This window comes from Vulpes lagopus, chromosome 1, assembly GCF_018345385.1.
Source record: "Vulpes lagopus strain Blue_001 chromosome 1, ASM1834538v1, whole genome shotgun sequence".
Classification (NCBI taxonomy): domain Eukaryota; kingdom Metazoa; phylum Chordata; class Mammalia; order Carnivora; family Canidae; genus Vulpes; species Vulpes lagopus.
In genome coordinates this window covers 142,907,449-142,922,734 of record NC_054824.1, presented here as the reverse complement: position 1 = coordinate 142,922,734, position 15,286 = coordinate 142,907,449, and the positions used below count along the sequence as shown (strand labels likewise).

At 48.2% G+C, this 15,286-nt stretch overlaps 2 protein-coding genes and 1 non-coding gene across 3 annotated transcripts; 1 reads left to right on the top strand and 2 right to left on the bottom strand.

Annotated features, from left to right (window-relative positions):
* Positions 1 to 5,653: 5,653 nt before the first annotated feature.
* Positions 5,654 to 5,725, bottom strand: TRNAM-CAU. Its single transcript has one exon. It is a non-coding gene; the product is annotated as a tRNA-Met (tRNA).
* A 224-nt stretch (positions 5,726 to 5,949) lies between these two features.
* ILF2 (interleukin enhancer binding factor 2) lies at positions 5,950 to 12,940 on the top strand. The gene is made up of 14 exons (XM_041756661.1): positions 5,950 to 6,057; positions 6,296 to 6,355; positions 6,448 to 6,490; positions 6,831 to 6,935; positions 7,214 to 7,291; positions 8,098 to 8,200; positions 8,823 to 8,888; positions 10,297 to 10,413; positions 10,898 to 10,976; positions 11,254 to 11,341; positions 11,739 to 11,800; positions 11,876 to 11,990; positions 12,201 to 12,291; positions 12,441 to 12,940. The coding sequence occupies exons 1-14, from the start codon at positions 6,053 to 6,055 to the stop codon at positions 12,599 to 12,601; spliced, it is 1,173 nt and encodes a 390-aa protein (XP_041612595.1). The 5' UTR covers positions 5,950 to 6,052; the 3' UTR covers positions 12,602 to 12,940.
* Positions 12,941 to 13,131: 191 nt separating this feature from the next.
* Positions 13,132 to 14,494, bottom strand: SNAPIN (SNAP associated protein). The gene is made up of 4 exons (XM_041756672.1): positions 14,312 to 14,494; positions 14,065 to 14,111; positions 13,856 to 13,974; positions 13,132 to 13,691 (listed from the first exon to the last, which is right to left on the bottom strand). The coding sequence occupies exons 1-4, from the start codon at positions 14,452 to 14,454 to the stop codon at positions 13,590 to 13,592; spliced, it is 411 nt and encodes a 136-aa protein (XP_041612606.1). The 5' UTR covers positions 14,455 to 14,494; the 3' UTR covers positions 13,132 to 13,589.
* Between the last annotated feature and the right edge of the window lie 792 nt (positions 14,495 to 15,286).

Here is a 15,286-nt window from a genome sequence, read left to right as displayed (position 1 = left end):
GTGGCGGCGGGAGACGGGGCTGGAAACGACCACCGGAGGCGTCCACTGGGCGCCGGGTTAGGGGTCCTGACCGCCGCCGCCTGTCCCTGTTGTGGAGCCGCTCCGCCCCCTCGCGGCGGGCAGGGGTCACTGACCCCCTTCGCGACACCCGCCCGCCGACTCTGCGTGGGCTGAAGGTGAGTATGCGGACGGTAGTGCCTTGGAGGAGCCTGCGTGGGGCTAGTGGTCGTACTGAGTGATCTGAGCACCACAGCGCAGAGATGGATAAACTGCTAAGAGGCCCAGGTGAGGATTTAACTTTTGCTTGCTTTGGGACCAGGAAAATCTCCCAAGAGAAATAATTCAGCAAGAGTAGAACAATGAACAGGGATTCTGTGCAGAAAGCAGAATACGGAAGTATATTCCCTATTTCTGGAATTTTTGGAGAATTTTGGGACCATTTTTTCTTATGGTCTAGAACAAATGGTATACCCCTGGGACCAACTTCAGATGCAGGAATGTTTTGTTCTGACTGCATTCTCTTTCTCTATATTTGACTTAATTGCCTACACTTAAAAATCAGCAAATGAGGGGCACCAGGCTGCCCCGGTCAGCAGAGGGTGGGACTCTTTTTAAAATTTTTATTTATTATTATTAGCTTTTAAAAGATTTATTTATTTATGCATGAGAGACACAGAGAGGCAGAGACATAGGCAGAGGGAGAAGCAGAGACATAGGCAGAGGGAGAAGACCACTCCTAATGCAGGACACGATCCCCGCACCCCAGGATCACCACCTGAGGTGAAGGCAGATGCTCAACCACTGAGCCACCTAGATATCCCCTTACTTTTTATTTTTAAAGATTTATTTACCTATTTGAGAGAGTGAGAGAGAATGGGATGAGGAGGGGCAGAGGGAAAGAGAGAACCTCAAGCAGGCTCCCCACTGAGCACAGAGCCCCTCACAGAACTCAACCCCAGGAACCCCAGATTATGACCTGAGCCGAAATCAAGAGTCTAATGCTTAACGGACTGAGTGAGCCAGGTGCCCTGAGGGTGGGACTCTTTGATGGCCTGAGTTCAAGCCCCAAGTTGAGCACAGAGCTTATTCAAAGTAAATAAATAAAATCTGCAGATGGCACATGAACATTTGGATTTCTGACTTGTCTTGAAATATCAGAGGGCTGGCAATAGATAAGTCTTGCATCCCTTCCTTGAGGTGAATCTAGTCTGTTACAGATCCTTCCTACCCACCCTGTCCGGTCATGTGCTCCACCTGCCTGGCTGCTGTAGGAGTTTATGTCTTCAGTCCAGAGCTGTGATGTAAGCATGCAGGAATGACTAGGAGAGGCAAGAGAGGGCAGTAGAGGGCAGGTCATGCAAGCTTTTGTGTGGTAGACCTAATGTCTGTCCTATATGGGGTGCTCCAGAGGCTAAGAGAGATAAATAGGAGATTGGGACACTTTTTTTGGGGGGGCATTCTTAAAAATTAGTTTTATTGAGGTATAACTGATATGGCATAAACTATACATATTTATTTATATAGTTGATGAGTTTGGACATACATACTACACCTGTGAAGCCTCACCACCACATCGAGGTAATAAACATATCCATCACCTCCACTGTTTCCTTGTGTCCTTGTGTGTGTATTAACAACACTTAACATGAGATCTACCCTCTTAAGATGTTTTTAACTAACCCCTTTATTTTTTTATTTTAAAAATTTTTTATTTATTTATGATAGTCACAGAGAGAGGGAGAGAGGCAGAGAGAGAAGCAGGCTCCATGCACCGGGAGCCCGACGTGGGATTCGATCCCGGGTCTCCAGGATCGCACCCTGGGCCAAAGGCAGGCGCTAAACCGCTGCGCCACCCAGGGATTCCCCTGTTTTGGTGTTTTTTTAAAGATTTTGTTTATTTATTCATAAGAGAGGGAGACAGAGACATAGGCAGAGAGAGAAGCAGGCCCCCCACAGAGAGCCTGTTGTGGGACTGGATCCAGGATCCCGGGATCAAGCCCTGAGCCAAAGGCTGATGCTCCACCGCTGAGCCACGCAGGCATCCTTAACCCCTTTATTTTTTTAAGTAAACTATCCCCCACTTGGGGCTCAAAGTCATGCCCCTAAGACCAAGAGTTACATGTGCTACTGACTGAGCCAGCCAGATGCCCCTCCTTTTTTAAATATTTTATTTATTTATTTGAGAGAGAGTAAGCAAGCAAAAGAGAGCGATAAACATGAGCGCGGGGAGGGGCAGAGGGAGAGGCTGAACAAGGAGCTGGATGTAGGGCACGATCCAGGACCCTGGGATTATGACCTGAGCCAAAGGCAGATGCTTAACTACATCCCAGGTGCCCCTCTTAACAACTTTTTAAGTGCATAATATTGTTGACTATAGAGAAATATTTTATATGTAGAATCAATTGGACTTCAAGAAGAAAAGACAATATACACATAATTGAAGTTTATGTGACATCAATCCATCTGCTGAAGAGCTGAAAAAGCAGGTTTTTGGGGAGTGATAACAATTTTAGTTTATTGGGTGGGGGGGTGCCTATAGATCCCCAAGTGGAAGTGTCCAATGGCCTATTGGATTAGTGGAGTGGAGCTCAGGAGAAACGACTACATTCAAAACTAATTTAGTAATTGAGCCCCTCTTTCAATAATGAATGGAACAATTTGCCCAATCCCTGAGCTGAAGACAACTGAAAATGTTAGATGAAGTACTTTGAAGACTCACAGCACTAATAAGACAGTGAGGAATTATTGGTGTTAAGAACATGAAAGACAGGAAAGCAGAGAGGGGAGACCAGTAGTAGGACTGCTTTTATCTTGGGGTTGTTTGCAGATTGGAACTGGTGGCAGCAAATGAGCTGTGTGGGGCAAATGAGACAAAAATTATAGTCCAAATGTCCCCCGAAATGAGAAACATGGCAAACCACCTTCTGATTTGGGTTTAGGATCCTGAAAACTGCCCTCCTAAGGGAAGCCTTGGAGTTGGGTAAACCAGAAATAAAAAAAATTCACAGCCCTAAAAAAACAAACAAACAAACAAAAAACCCACAATTGGGGACGCCTGGATGGCTCAGTGGTTGAGCGTCTGCCTTTGGCTCAGGGCGTGATCCTGGAGTCCTGGGATCGAGTCCCACATCGGGCTCCCTGCATGGAGCCTGCTTCTCCCTCTGTGTCTCTGCCTTTCTCTCTGTCTCTCATGAATAAATCAATAAAATCTTTAAAAAATAACATAAGAAAATTAAGAATCAATCAATAGGTTTACCAGTAAGACTCAATTGAAGAGCAAGTAATGCACTGGAAGAAAGAATGGAGGAACTACCCAAAATGAAGCACAGATTAAACAGGAATGTGTTTAGTGTTAGAGACAGATAGGATGATGTGAAAAAAATCTGACATACCTTTATCTGGAACCCAGGAAGGAGTGGGGAATAAAGCCACAGATTCAAGTTCAACAAATCTCAAGATTAAGAACGTCTACATTTGGGGGTTCCCCGGGTGGCTCAGAGGTTGAGCATCTGCCTTCAGCTCAAGGTATGATTCCAGATTCAGAGATCGAGTCCCGCATCCAACTCCCTGTAAGGAGCCTGCCTTTCCCTCTGCCTGTCTCTCTCTCTTTGTGTCTCTCATAAATAAATAAAATATCTTTTAAAAAGGACCTCCATATTTGAACCCACCAGGGTGAAATAGCAGGAAATTAAATCAAAGGCAAAATCTTTAACATAGGGACACGTGGGTGGCTCAGCCTCTGCCTTTGGCTCAGGTCATGACCCTGGGGTCCTGGAATTGAGTCCCACATCTGACTCCTGCATGGAGCCTGCTTCCCCCTCTGCCTGTGTCTCTGCCTCTCTCTCTCTCTCATGAATAAATAAAAAATAAAATCTTTAAAAAATATTTAAAAGAGAAAAAAAGATGACTAATTACCTTCAAGGGAGCAACCATGGGATCCCTGGGTGGCGCAGCGGTTTAGTGCCTGCCTTTGGCTCAAGGTGTGATCCTGGAGGCCCAGGATCAAATCCCATGTCGTGCATGGAGCTTGCTTCTCTCTCTGCCCCTCTCTCTCTCTGTGTGACTATCATAAATAGATTAAAAAAAACCCAAAGGAGCAACCACTAGGTTGGCCAAAAAAAAAAAAAAAAGTTTTTTCACAGCAAAAATGGAGGCCAAAGATAGTAAACTAATATAGCAAATGTGCTGAAAGAAAATAACTTCCAAGCTAGAGTTCCTTATCCAGAGAAAATTATGGGGCACGTGGGTGGCTAAATGCCTGTGGAGCCCCAACTTTTGATCTCAGGCTCCTGAGTTTGAGCCCCATGTTGAACTCAGGAAAGAAATAACAAAAAAGAAAGAAAAAAATACATACAGGATTTAAGTTCTGTATACATACACACCTAACAAGAGAAATGCACGCAACTGGCCCCAGGACTCTTGCACACAGATGTTCCCAGCGGCTTTATTCATAATGGCTCCCAAGTGGAAACAACCCAAATGTGTTCCCGGGGCCCAGTACGTGGGAGACTCTACAGGGGAGTGGACGTATTGATGTCATGGAATGCTACTCATAACTAAAATCTGCACATTGCTGATACATGCAAACACGTGGGAGGGTCTTGAACCGTGTCAAGCAAGAGAAACTGGACAGAAAGTACAGACATTTCTGTGAAGTTGAGAACAGACGCAGCCAACCTGTGCTCACAGAAATTGGAGTTGGGGTGGCCCGTCGGGCGGGCAGAGGGTCAGGAGCGCAGACACAAGTCCTTTGTCCTCATCTGGGTGATGGTTGCGCGGCGGAGCCCATCACTCAGTTAAAGTAGAGGAAAAGCTTGCGGTCCTGCATGTTGCTGTGGCCGTCTCTGAGAGTGAATGACCCAGCAGCCACCGCGTGTGACCCTGGGGCTGCAGCGGAGTCCTCCCTACACTGTCCACCAGCGGGGAAGCACACAGACCGCAAATCTCTGCTGAAAGTAGAAAACGTGCGGGAAGTGAAGTAAACGTATCCGGTGCAGAAGGCGAGAAGCCGGAGAGAAAGGACCCGGGAGGGACCGGCTGCCCGCGACCCGGGGGCGGGAGAAAGAGCGCCTGCCTATGCGCCCTGGGAGCCACCTGGCGGGGGTGGGGGGCAGGTGCCCAGGGGGTCGCGGAGGGAGGGGAACCTGGGGGAGCGAGACCTTCCCCAGGCGACTCGGGTTCCTCCTCCTCGGCAGCCTCCCCTCATCGCTTTTTCTGAACTTTTTTTTTTTTTTAAGATTTTATTTATTAATGAGAGACGCACACAGAGAGGCAGAGACACAGGCAGAGGGAGAAGCAGGCTCCAGGCAACGAGCTTGATGCGGGAATACATGTAAGGACCCCCGACATCACACCTTGAGCCACCCAGGTGCCCCTGAAGGGTCTTTCAAAGGCTGCCTCGGTTTCTCCTTTAGTCTAACCCGTTGTCATCAGGGCTTTCCGTCTGATAGTCTGATCGGCTTCTCTTGCCTCAGGTTCCCGCCTTCGGTGAGCCCCGCCCAGGCGTGTAGCGTTGCCTGAAATCCCTTCCCATCCCCTTCACTGCATTTTGGCAAAAACGGTTCTAAAGGCTGCATTTTTGAGGGAGGAAAAGGTGATTGTAAGCACTGAAAGGACGTGTAGCACCCAAGTTTTAAAAAGATATAGCACCTCATAGCAGAGGATGGTTTCGATCCATCGACCTCTGGGTTATGGGCCCAGCACGCTTCCGCTGCGCCACTCTGCTACTGCTGTTGTTGCTTTTTCAGCATCCTAGACAAGCTCTGTCCAGTCATCTTTGCACCGCGCCACCTAGTGCCTGGCTTAAAAAAAAAAAAAAGGTTGTTACTGTGAAATCTGTTCTTATTGGCTAATTTCTGACACAGCAGGCGCTTCTTATTGGCTCGCAGGCCGGTCTGCGAAAATAAGCCAATGGGCATTAGCGGCGGCGTAGAGCTGGGGCCAATCGGGCCAGAGTTTGTTGGGACGCTCCGGCCAGCCGCGTCTCTGGTGTCTGCTCCTCGGAGGCGAGGGGCGGTTAGGGTGGCTTCCATTGTTCGGGGCTTAGGGCGCCATGAGGTAAGGGCCGGGGCGGGAAGGCGGCGGGCGGAGCCCAGGGGCCGAGGATTGGGCCGGCCGGGGCCGGACGGCAGGGCGGCGGGCGGACTGGCCTTGACCTGGGGCGACGGCTCGGGGAATCCCGGGGTGTACGTCCCCCGGACGCGCGGTTGGAGCCCGGGCCCTGGGAGCGGGGAGCTCGGCGCGGTGGCGGTGCCTTGGACGCAGTGAAGACCTCCGGGAATGTCTGCCTTCCTAGGGGTGACCGAGGACGAGGGCGCGGCGGGCGCTTCGGGTCCCGAGGAGGCCCAGGAGGCGGGTGAGTGCCGGTCCCCAGTGCCCGCCAGCCAGAGGCACCGCTCGCGGTGAGAGTTGGCTGAGGAGTAACGGGGATCCCTTTTCCTCTTTCAGGTTCCGGCCGTTTGTGCCACATATTCCATTTGATTTCTATCTGGTGAGTAAGTGGCTCCTTTTGAGCCTCGTTGACCTCGAGTGCCCTGGAACCCCGTGCCTCGCCGCGGGTGCGCGGGGTTCACGGGGAGCTCGGGCCTGCAGGAAGCAGCAGGGTTTCGGGTCGCCTGCAAAGCCCGTGTGCTCACGGGGCTCCTGTGGGCGCTAACAGGACTGTGGTCTCTGCTCGGGATGATGAATGCCCTCTTTGGTATATCTGTTTCTGTAGCGCAATGAGAACTTAAACGATGGCTGGTCCTTCCAGCAAGTACTCTGGTTTGAGTACCTTAACGAGTAAAAACAAGTATTTTTGGTAAATAGCATGTCGTTTCTTTGTGCCTTAGTGTGAGATGGCTTTCCCCCGGGTCAAGCCAGCCCCTGACGAAACTTCGTTCAGTGAAGCCTTGCTGAAGAGGAATCAGGACCTTGCTCCTAATTCTGCTGAACAGGTCTACTCCTTGGGCTTTCTCCCTGAGATTTCTCTAAAAACCTCCCACCCAGGTTGCTGTTACCAGAGCCTATACTCCGCAGAGGCTCAGCTGATCTCATTTCTCACTGTGGGTACAGGGAGAGAGTCACAAGATTATATCAACAGATTCCATGTGCATTTATGTTTTTATTCAGGGATGCATCTTTAGGTCAAAAAGTTATGGAAAAATACCCCAACTCTGAGAAGTTGCTTATAATTTTTCACTTTAGGGTATCTTTGTTTCCTGCTGTTTTTCAGGCATCTATCCTTTCTCTGGTGACAAAAATCAACAATGTGATTGACAATTTGATTGTGGCTCCAGGGACATTCGAAGTGGTGAGTTTTAGTGATTTAATCATTGGAAAGGGCAGCCTTAGTGGTGTGGGTAGTGTTTCCTTTGCTCCTCCTGTCTCTTAAGTCTTCAGTTACTTATTCACCAAAGCCAAGCCTAAGATGGGAAGGAAAGTACAGTGGGATCCCTTTGTGGTGGTGATCTTGGGGACAAGACTTGTATCAGTGTTACCAGCTAGCCGTGTATTAGGCTCTTCATGTGGTGGATTGATTGATTGGTTGATAGATTATTTTAAAGATTTTATCTATCTATCTATCTATCTATCTATCTATCTATCTATCTATTTATCTATCTATCTATCTATATCTATCTATCAGAGGGAGGGAGAGAGAGAGGCAGAGACACAGGCAGAGGGAGAAGCAGGGTCCCTGCAGGGAGCCTGATGTGAGACTAGATCCTAGAACCCTGGGATCTTGCCCTGAGCCACAGGCAGAGGCTAAACCACTGAGCTACCCAGGCATCCCCATGTGGTGATTTTATGATTTGACTTCTGCTACTTCTAAACCTGGGTAATAATTGTGTTGTAATTGAGTTCTGAGAAGGACTAGGCAGTCCTTTATTAATTTTAAGGTTTTATTACTTATTTGAGAGTAAGCACGTGTAGATGGTGGGGGGGGGCAAGGGAGAGGGACAAGCAGAATCCCTGCTGAGCCGGGAGCCTGACTGATCCCAGGACCCCAAGACCACCACTGGAGCCAAAGTCAGACTCAGACATTTAACTGACTGAGCCACCCAGGCCCCTCTAGATAGTCTTTTTCACTTCTGCATCTCCCAATCCCTTTTCCAACAGCAAATTGAAGAAGTGCGACAGGTGGGATCCTATAAAAAAGGAACAATGACTACAGGACACAATGTGGCTGACCTGGTGGTAATCCTAAAGATTCTGCCAACATGTGAGTGCATCTCTTTCTGGCCACAGGAGCAGAAAGTTGAGTTTGAGGCATAGGTGTCTTCAAAGCCCAAATTTCTTGTGAGAAAGGTCATTTTTTTTTTTTTTTTTTTTTTTTTTTTTTTTAGAAAGGTCATTTTTTAACGTGTGTTGGGGTAATAAGGGACAAAGTCCGGACTGTGTGTCTGAAAGAACGTATGGCTGTTACTAAAGGGTAGTGTTTCTCAATTGGTGATTTTTTTCTTCCATGGACTATTTGGCAGTGTCTAGACACAGTTTGGGCTACTGGCAATAAAGGAATAGAGATCAGGGATGATGCTAAGCATCTTACAGTGCATAGGACATGTTCTGCCCTTCAGCCCTCAAAGAATTATCCAGCCCCAAATGGCATTTGTGCCACTGATGAGAAACCCTACTATAAAAAAAAAGGGTGTGGGTGTAGGAGGTATCCTGTTCCCTGAGTCTTCCAGTTTTTGTGTTCAGGTGCTAGTTTCCCTTGTAAAAGTGTTAATTCTTGCTTACCTTTGCTCCAGCCTTGCCTGTGGGGCAGAAATCAGAGTGTGGAGTGGTATAGACATGTATAGAAATCATTATAATATTCATGATGTCCTTTTCTCTCAATCTAGTGGAAGCTGTTGCTGCCCTAGGGAACAAAGTTGTGGAAAGCCTGAGAGCACAGGATCCTTCTGAAGGTTTGAGTTTGTTGCTGAACATGTATTTAATGGTCATAGGAGGCAGGTCTGTAACTACAAGGACACTTTTAATAAAGCCAGATCAGGCTAGAAGGAGGAGTGAATGCAGAGTTCAGTGTTGGGGAAATTTTTGCCACTGATCTCCAGTGTTTAAGATCCTGTTCATCTCTTTTACTTTTATATATATATATATATATATATATATATATATATATGATTATTTTTTAAAGACTTTATTTACTTGACAGCTCAAGTGCACCCACACATGCATAAGGAGGGAGGGGGAGGGGCAGAGGGCCAGGGAGAAGTAGGCTGGATCCCAGGACTCTGGGATCCTGCCCTGAGCTGAAGGCAGATGCTTAACTGAGCCACCCAGGCAGCCCTAGTTGGTTTTTTTTTTTTTTTTTTTTTTTTTTTTCCTTTTTAAGATTTTATCTATTTAGAGAGAGCAGGAGGAGGAACAGAGGGACAAGCTAATTACGTGCTGAGTGGAGAGCCAGATGCAGGCCTCCATCCTACAACTCTGAGATCATGACCTGAGCTAAAATTAAGAGTAAGACACGTAACCTGAGCCGCCCAGGCGCTCCTGCTTTTTATGTTTTTTATTATTTTATTAAAATATTTAGGGCAGCCCCAGTGGCCCAGTGGTTTGGCACTGCCTTCAGGCCAGGGCCTGGTTCTGGAGACCCGGGATCGAGTCCCACGTGGGGCTCCCTGCATGGAGCCTGCTTCTCCCTCTGCCTGTATCTGCTTCTCTGTCTCAGTGTCTGTCATGAATAAATAAATAAAATCTTTAAAAAAATAAATATTTATTCATGAGAGAGACAGAGAGGGAAGCAGGCTCCATGCAGGGAGCCCGATGTGGGACTCAATCCTGAGACTTCAGGATCACGACCTGAGCCAAAGGCAGAGACACTCAACCACGGAGTCACCCAGGTGCCCTTTTTTTTTTTTTTTAAGTTTATTTAAGTAAGCTTTACACCCAACATGGAGTTTGAACTCATACTCTAAAGATCAAGATTCCCATGTTCTACTAATTGAGCCAGCCAGGTCCCCCATCTCTGTTACTTTAAAAATTGTATTCTGAATCCTCATTCTGGACTCTTGCAATTTTTTTTTTAACGTTTTTATTTATTTTATTTGAGTGAGAGTTCCTTCACAGGGAAGAAGGAGCAGAGGGAGAGGGACAAGCAGACTCTGCTCAGTGCAGAGCCAACACGGGGCTTAATCTCATGACAGGTCAAGACCTGAGCCAAAACCAAGAGCCAAAAGCCCAGTAGACTGTCCCCCAGGTGCCCCTGAACTCTTGCTGTTTTTAAAAACCTATCTGTTCCCTTATTCCCACTGTAGATTTATCTCTGGTCATGTAAAGGAAATAGGAAAGTTATAGTCTTTTACTTTCTTTCAGTTTTAACCATGCTTACCAATGAAACTGGCTTTGAGATCAGTTCTTCTGATGCTACAGTGAAGATTCTCATTACAACAGTGCCACCCAATCTCCGAAAACTGGACCCAGAACTCCATTGTTAGTTCTTTTTTTTCTGTTGCTGGGATAGTTGGGGGAAATTCAAAACATGGTATATAAGATTGCATTTGAGTTTACTTATTAGCTTGTTGCTATTCCATGTGAAACCTTCTGGACCTAAATTGACCCCTAGACTTTTCCTCTGGAATTTGGAGACTGTTTTACCAGGTTGTTAGTGAAACTGTCAAATGGGATAGCCAAGAAAGCAACTGGAGTGCAGGACTTAAAGATTGAGGAAATATTTATGGAGGTTGTAGGCTCTCCGGGAAAGTGGTAGATCTTGCATGCTTATAAATTTGGTTTGGGGGAGGAATAGTGATTTTTGGACAAGTGATTCGCTAATCTGAGAAACATGGGGTGGTTTAAGAAGTTAGGAAGTTACCCTGTCTCCTTCCAAGATTTTGAACTATGCTAATGGGGTCGAATGAGCTGCTCACTTAATAACAGGAGTGTTTCATCGTGGCTTGTTGTATTTGTCTTATAGTGGATATCAAGGTGTTGCAGAGTGCCTTAGCAGCCATCAGACATGCCCGCTGGTTTGAGGAAAATGCTTCTCAGTCCACGTGAGTCCTTATTTGAGTTAAAATAATCTAATCCTTCTAATTGTATTAGTAATAAGTAGTAGCAAGATCTCCCATACTACCTCTCTCAGAACTTTTTTGGGTATAATTTGTTAGGTTTTTTTTTTGTCTTTTCTTTTTTTTTTTTTAACTTTAAGTAAACAAATTTAGATTGAGAGAAACAGAATGTATAGTTTTGGAAGTAGCATTAGCTCTGTACCTCAGGGATGGAAATACATGATCTTACTACTTTTAATGCCTGGGTCCCTCTTATCTTCAGAGTTAAAGTTCTCATTAGACTGCTGAAGGACCTGAGGATTCGTTTTCCTGGCTTTGAGCCACTCACACCCTGGATCCTTGACCTACTCGTAAGTTAACAAGGGCAGTTGGGAGTTTCTGATCATCCTTCTTTAACAGTAGTTATTCTGAAACCTATCAGGGTCTGAAATTTGGTGAATCTGAAAATAAATTTTCGTGGTGGACAAGTAATCCAGTAAATACTCAGATGTTTATTAATTACTGTTGCGTTTTTGGAATATTCAGTTGAAGGAGTAATTGATGCCACTATGCCTTTTCGTTACTGATGTCATTTTAGTAATGTGATAATGGAAGGAAGTTACTGAAGGAGCAACCATTTCATAATTGCTTCTCAACATTGTAGCTAGGCCGTAGTAACCAGTTTTCTCTGTGATGATTTGGGGTTTCAGTTTGCTTGGCTAGATTTGTCCTGTTTATAGGACACCAACCAGATTGTTTATTTTTCAGGGGCACTATGCTGTGATGAACAATCCCACCAGACAGCCTTTGGCCCTAAATGTGGCATACAGGTATAACATGCTGCTTTGGGTCTGGGGCTGGATATATGTGGTCTTGTCTGTTCTTTCAATGTTCTTGTGTTTCAGGCGTTGCTTACAGATTCTGGCTGCAGGACTGTTCTTGCCAGGGTCAGTGGGAATCACTGACCCCTGTGAAAGTGGCAACTTTAGAGTACACACAGTCATGACTCTGGAACAACAGGTATTTGGACGGCTCAGATACAGTCTGTTGTGACCCACTTTTGAATCTCCAGGTCAGAAGGCAAAGGGAATGTCTTTAGGGGTCAGGATTTGGGGGTTCTCAGACTTTGGTCTTGAAATTAAAGTTGTCTTCATCTTTATTTTCATGAGAATGTTCGTCAGGTAAGTTATTTTGATTCACCTTGTTTACCCTCACTTGGTTCTCCTTCAGGACATGGTGTGCTATACAGCTCAGACTCTGGTCCGTATCCTCTCACATGGTGGTTTTCGGAAGATTCTTGGCCAGGAGGGTGATGCCAGCTGTGAGTGATCACTGCATCAAGGGTTGTTAATGCTACTCTGTGGTCTGTAAAGCAGCACTGCACTACTCAGATAGTCTTGGTATTTCCACTGTGTAGATCACTAATTGTATGCTGGGCTACTTGGCCTGAAATCACTTTTTCTTTTCTAGATCTTGCTTCTGAAATATCTACCTGGGATGGAGTGATAGTGACACCTTCAGAAAAAGCTTATGAGAAGCCACCAGAGAAGAAGGAAGGAGAAGAAGAGGAGGAGAATACAGAAGAACCACCTCAAGGAGAGGAAGAGGAAAGCATGGAGACTCAAGAGTGACCTTCCTTTCTCTTCACCCCCTTTCTTGTCCAAGGGGAAGACTGCAGCCTAAGTTAACTGCTCCTGGCTTTAATAAGGGGGCATTTTTGAGGGATAGGGGAGACAGGAAGTGTCATTCCACTGGGTTCTGATTGGCTCAGTAGCCAGAAGTCTTCCATTTTTTACCTATGCCATCCATGTATAGTGAAACAATACCAGCTTTTCTCCTAAGACTTCAGAAAACCCAGTTCTTGAAAACCTCTCCAACCAGTACTTTGTTGTTGAAATGTTGTGAACTGTTAAGTGTCTGGATTTTTTTTTTTTTTTCTAAGAAAAATGATTAAAATACTTCCTAGTAGGGCTCTTGGGTCTTGTTTTTCCTTGGCATCTGGCAACTTTTTTTTTTTTTTTTTTTTTGCTTTCCATAGTCTTCAGTGAAAAGGATACTTGAGTCTTTTCATCGTAAACTCTAGATCACAATTTAAAGCTTTATTAGAATTAATGCATGAAGACTCTTGGGAACCTTTCCATATACCAGAGTAAAGTAAAAACACTGTTTAAGAATTTATTTAATTAAATGGTTCTAGAAATACTGCCACTATATTCAAGCCAAGTGCAATCAATACGAGGGTAGGCAGAGGTCATTCCCATGACTTTGCCTGCCCTCTTCTCCAAATCCTCTATAAATAAAGGAAAACTAGTCAGAGAACATGCAACCCGGGAAGTGCCTCATTAACAAGGGCTGAAGGCAGAGGAGTTGGACTTTGAATGTGTAGAGGCATCGCTTTTCGGCCTTTTGGCTAAGATCAAGTGAATGTGTAGAAGCCTCAGCTCATTCTTGGAAGCAAGAGCCATAATCCTTTGGGATCTTGAGTCCCGCTCTACACGGGTAAGATATAAATGCTTCCGACACACGCCAGGGCTGCCTTCTCCATGTCCTAAGGTCTGCGGGCGCCCCGGAGGACACAGGGCAGGCCGGAGGGCGGCTCGGGTTCCCTCTTCCTGCCGGTTACTTGCTTGGGGAGCCAGGGGGGTAAAGTCCTGAATCCAGCATGGCCCTCCTGCGGGCTGTTTCTTTGGCAACGCTGTGGTTTAGCCGCCTCAGCCGTTCCTAGGAGACAAGATGTGGGACGCTGACTGCTGACTGCTCCGTGGAAGACCTGGCGTTCCCTGTGCCCCCAGGCTTGCTCCATCCAGGACGCAAGCCCATACGGGGGAGCAGGGGGCCCTCGCAGGCCGCTCCCTCTGCATTCGCAGCTCGGGGAGACGATTTACCTGCGCGTTCTGCAGAATGTTGTTGACCAGGACGACTCGCCGCCGCGCGTTCAGCAGCTTCTTCACGTACGGGTCGAGGTCTAGGGCCACCTTCTGGTCCTCGTTGATTCGGCACAGCTCTGGGGTGGAAGGAGGGAGCCGCTGACACCGGATGGAGGCCCCGCGGTCACCTCAGCCCAAGGCCCCGAGGGTGCGGGGCGCTTACTCACCAGTGGCTAGGTTGTCGATCTGTTCCCGTAGCTCCACCTGGCTCTCTCTGTGAAGAGGGACGAGGCCCACACTGGAAAGCCCACTCCCTAGGGTTTCCCCTAGCGCCGGAAGACGCCGCCACCACGCGCGCCTTCCCGCCAGCCCCACCGCCCCTTCCGACGCAGGCCCCGCCGCTTCCGGGCCACCTCCGCCCCCCGCCCCCGGCCAACCCGCGGAGCGGCCCCGCCCCGCCCCTCCGTCTCGGACCTGACGGCGTGGACGTGAGAGTCCAGCTGCTGCACAGCCGGTCGCAGGAACTCGAGGAGCCCCTCGGCGAAGAGGTCACGGCCTGCGGGACCCGCCACAGGGGTCCCTGCCCCAGACACTGCGGCGGAACCAGCCGCCGCCATCACGAGCAGCCCTTCCGCCGGGAACTGCCGCGCGGGCCGCCGGGAACTGGAGTTGCGCTGAAGTGCGCCGCGGGGGGGCGCCGGGGAGCTGCCGGCTGGACGTGGCCTGGGGACTTCCGGGAAACCGCGTCTCCGCGGGCGGGGCCGGGCTCCGGGTCCTCCAGATCTGGGGGGCTGGAAGGAGCCCTGTCGGGGCGGCTACTTGTGCTGCAGAGGAGAAAACCGATATTGTGTGGCCAGGTGTGCGTAGCTGCCCCGCGCTGCCCCGGCTGCCCTCAACAGGCCGGGCTCGTATTTGTGGAGGGACAGGTGTGCCGGGGACGGTGTTCATGCCCCCCACCCCCACCCCGGAGCGTGAGCCGCGCAGGCTGTGTGCATAGCTGGGGTGGGGGGGCAGGTGTGCAGGGGACAGTGCTGGTGTCGCCCCCATGAGGAGGCCGAGCCGCGCAGTCTGTGTGCACTGCTGCCAGGGGCCGGATTGGCGGGGGGACACATTACGTCAGGTGCCCAGAGGTGGAGATAAAATGGGGTGTACGGTCTTTACCACATCAGGGTAATTAGACAGTAATTGCGACACAATAATGTGAATTTACTCAATGCCACTGAACTGTACACTTAAATATGGTTAATGTGGTAAACTTTATGTGTATTTTGCCACAGTAAAGCAATATTTGAAAGCTGTATTTCCATATTTTAATTTTTTTTCTTCCTTTAAAAAGTTCCCTTAGGGGATCCCTGGGTGGCGCAGCGGTTTGGCGCCTGCCTTTGGCCCAGGGCGCGATCCTGGAGACCCGGGATCGAACCCCACGTCGGGCTCCCAGTGCATGGAGCC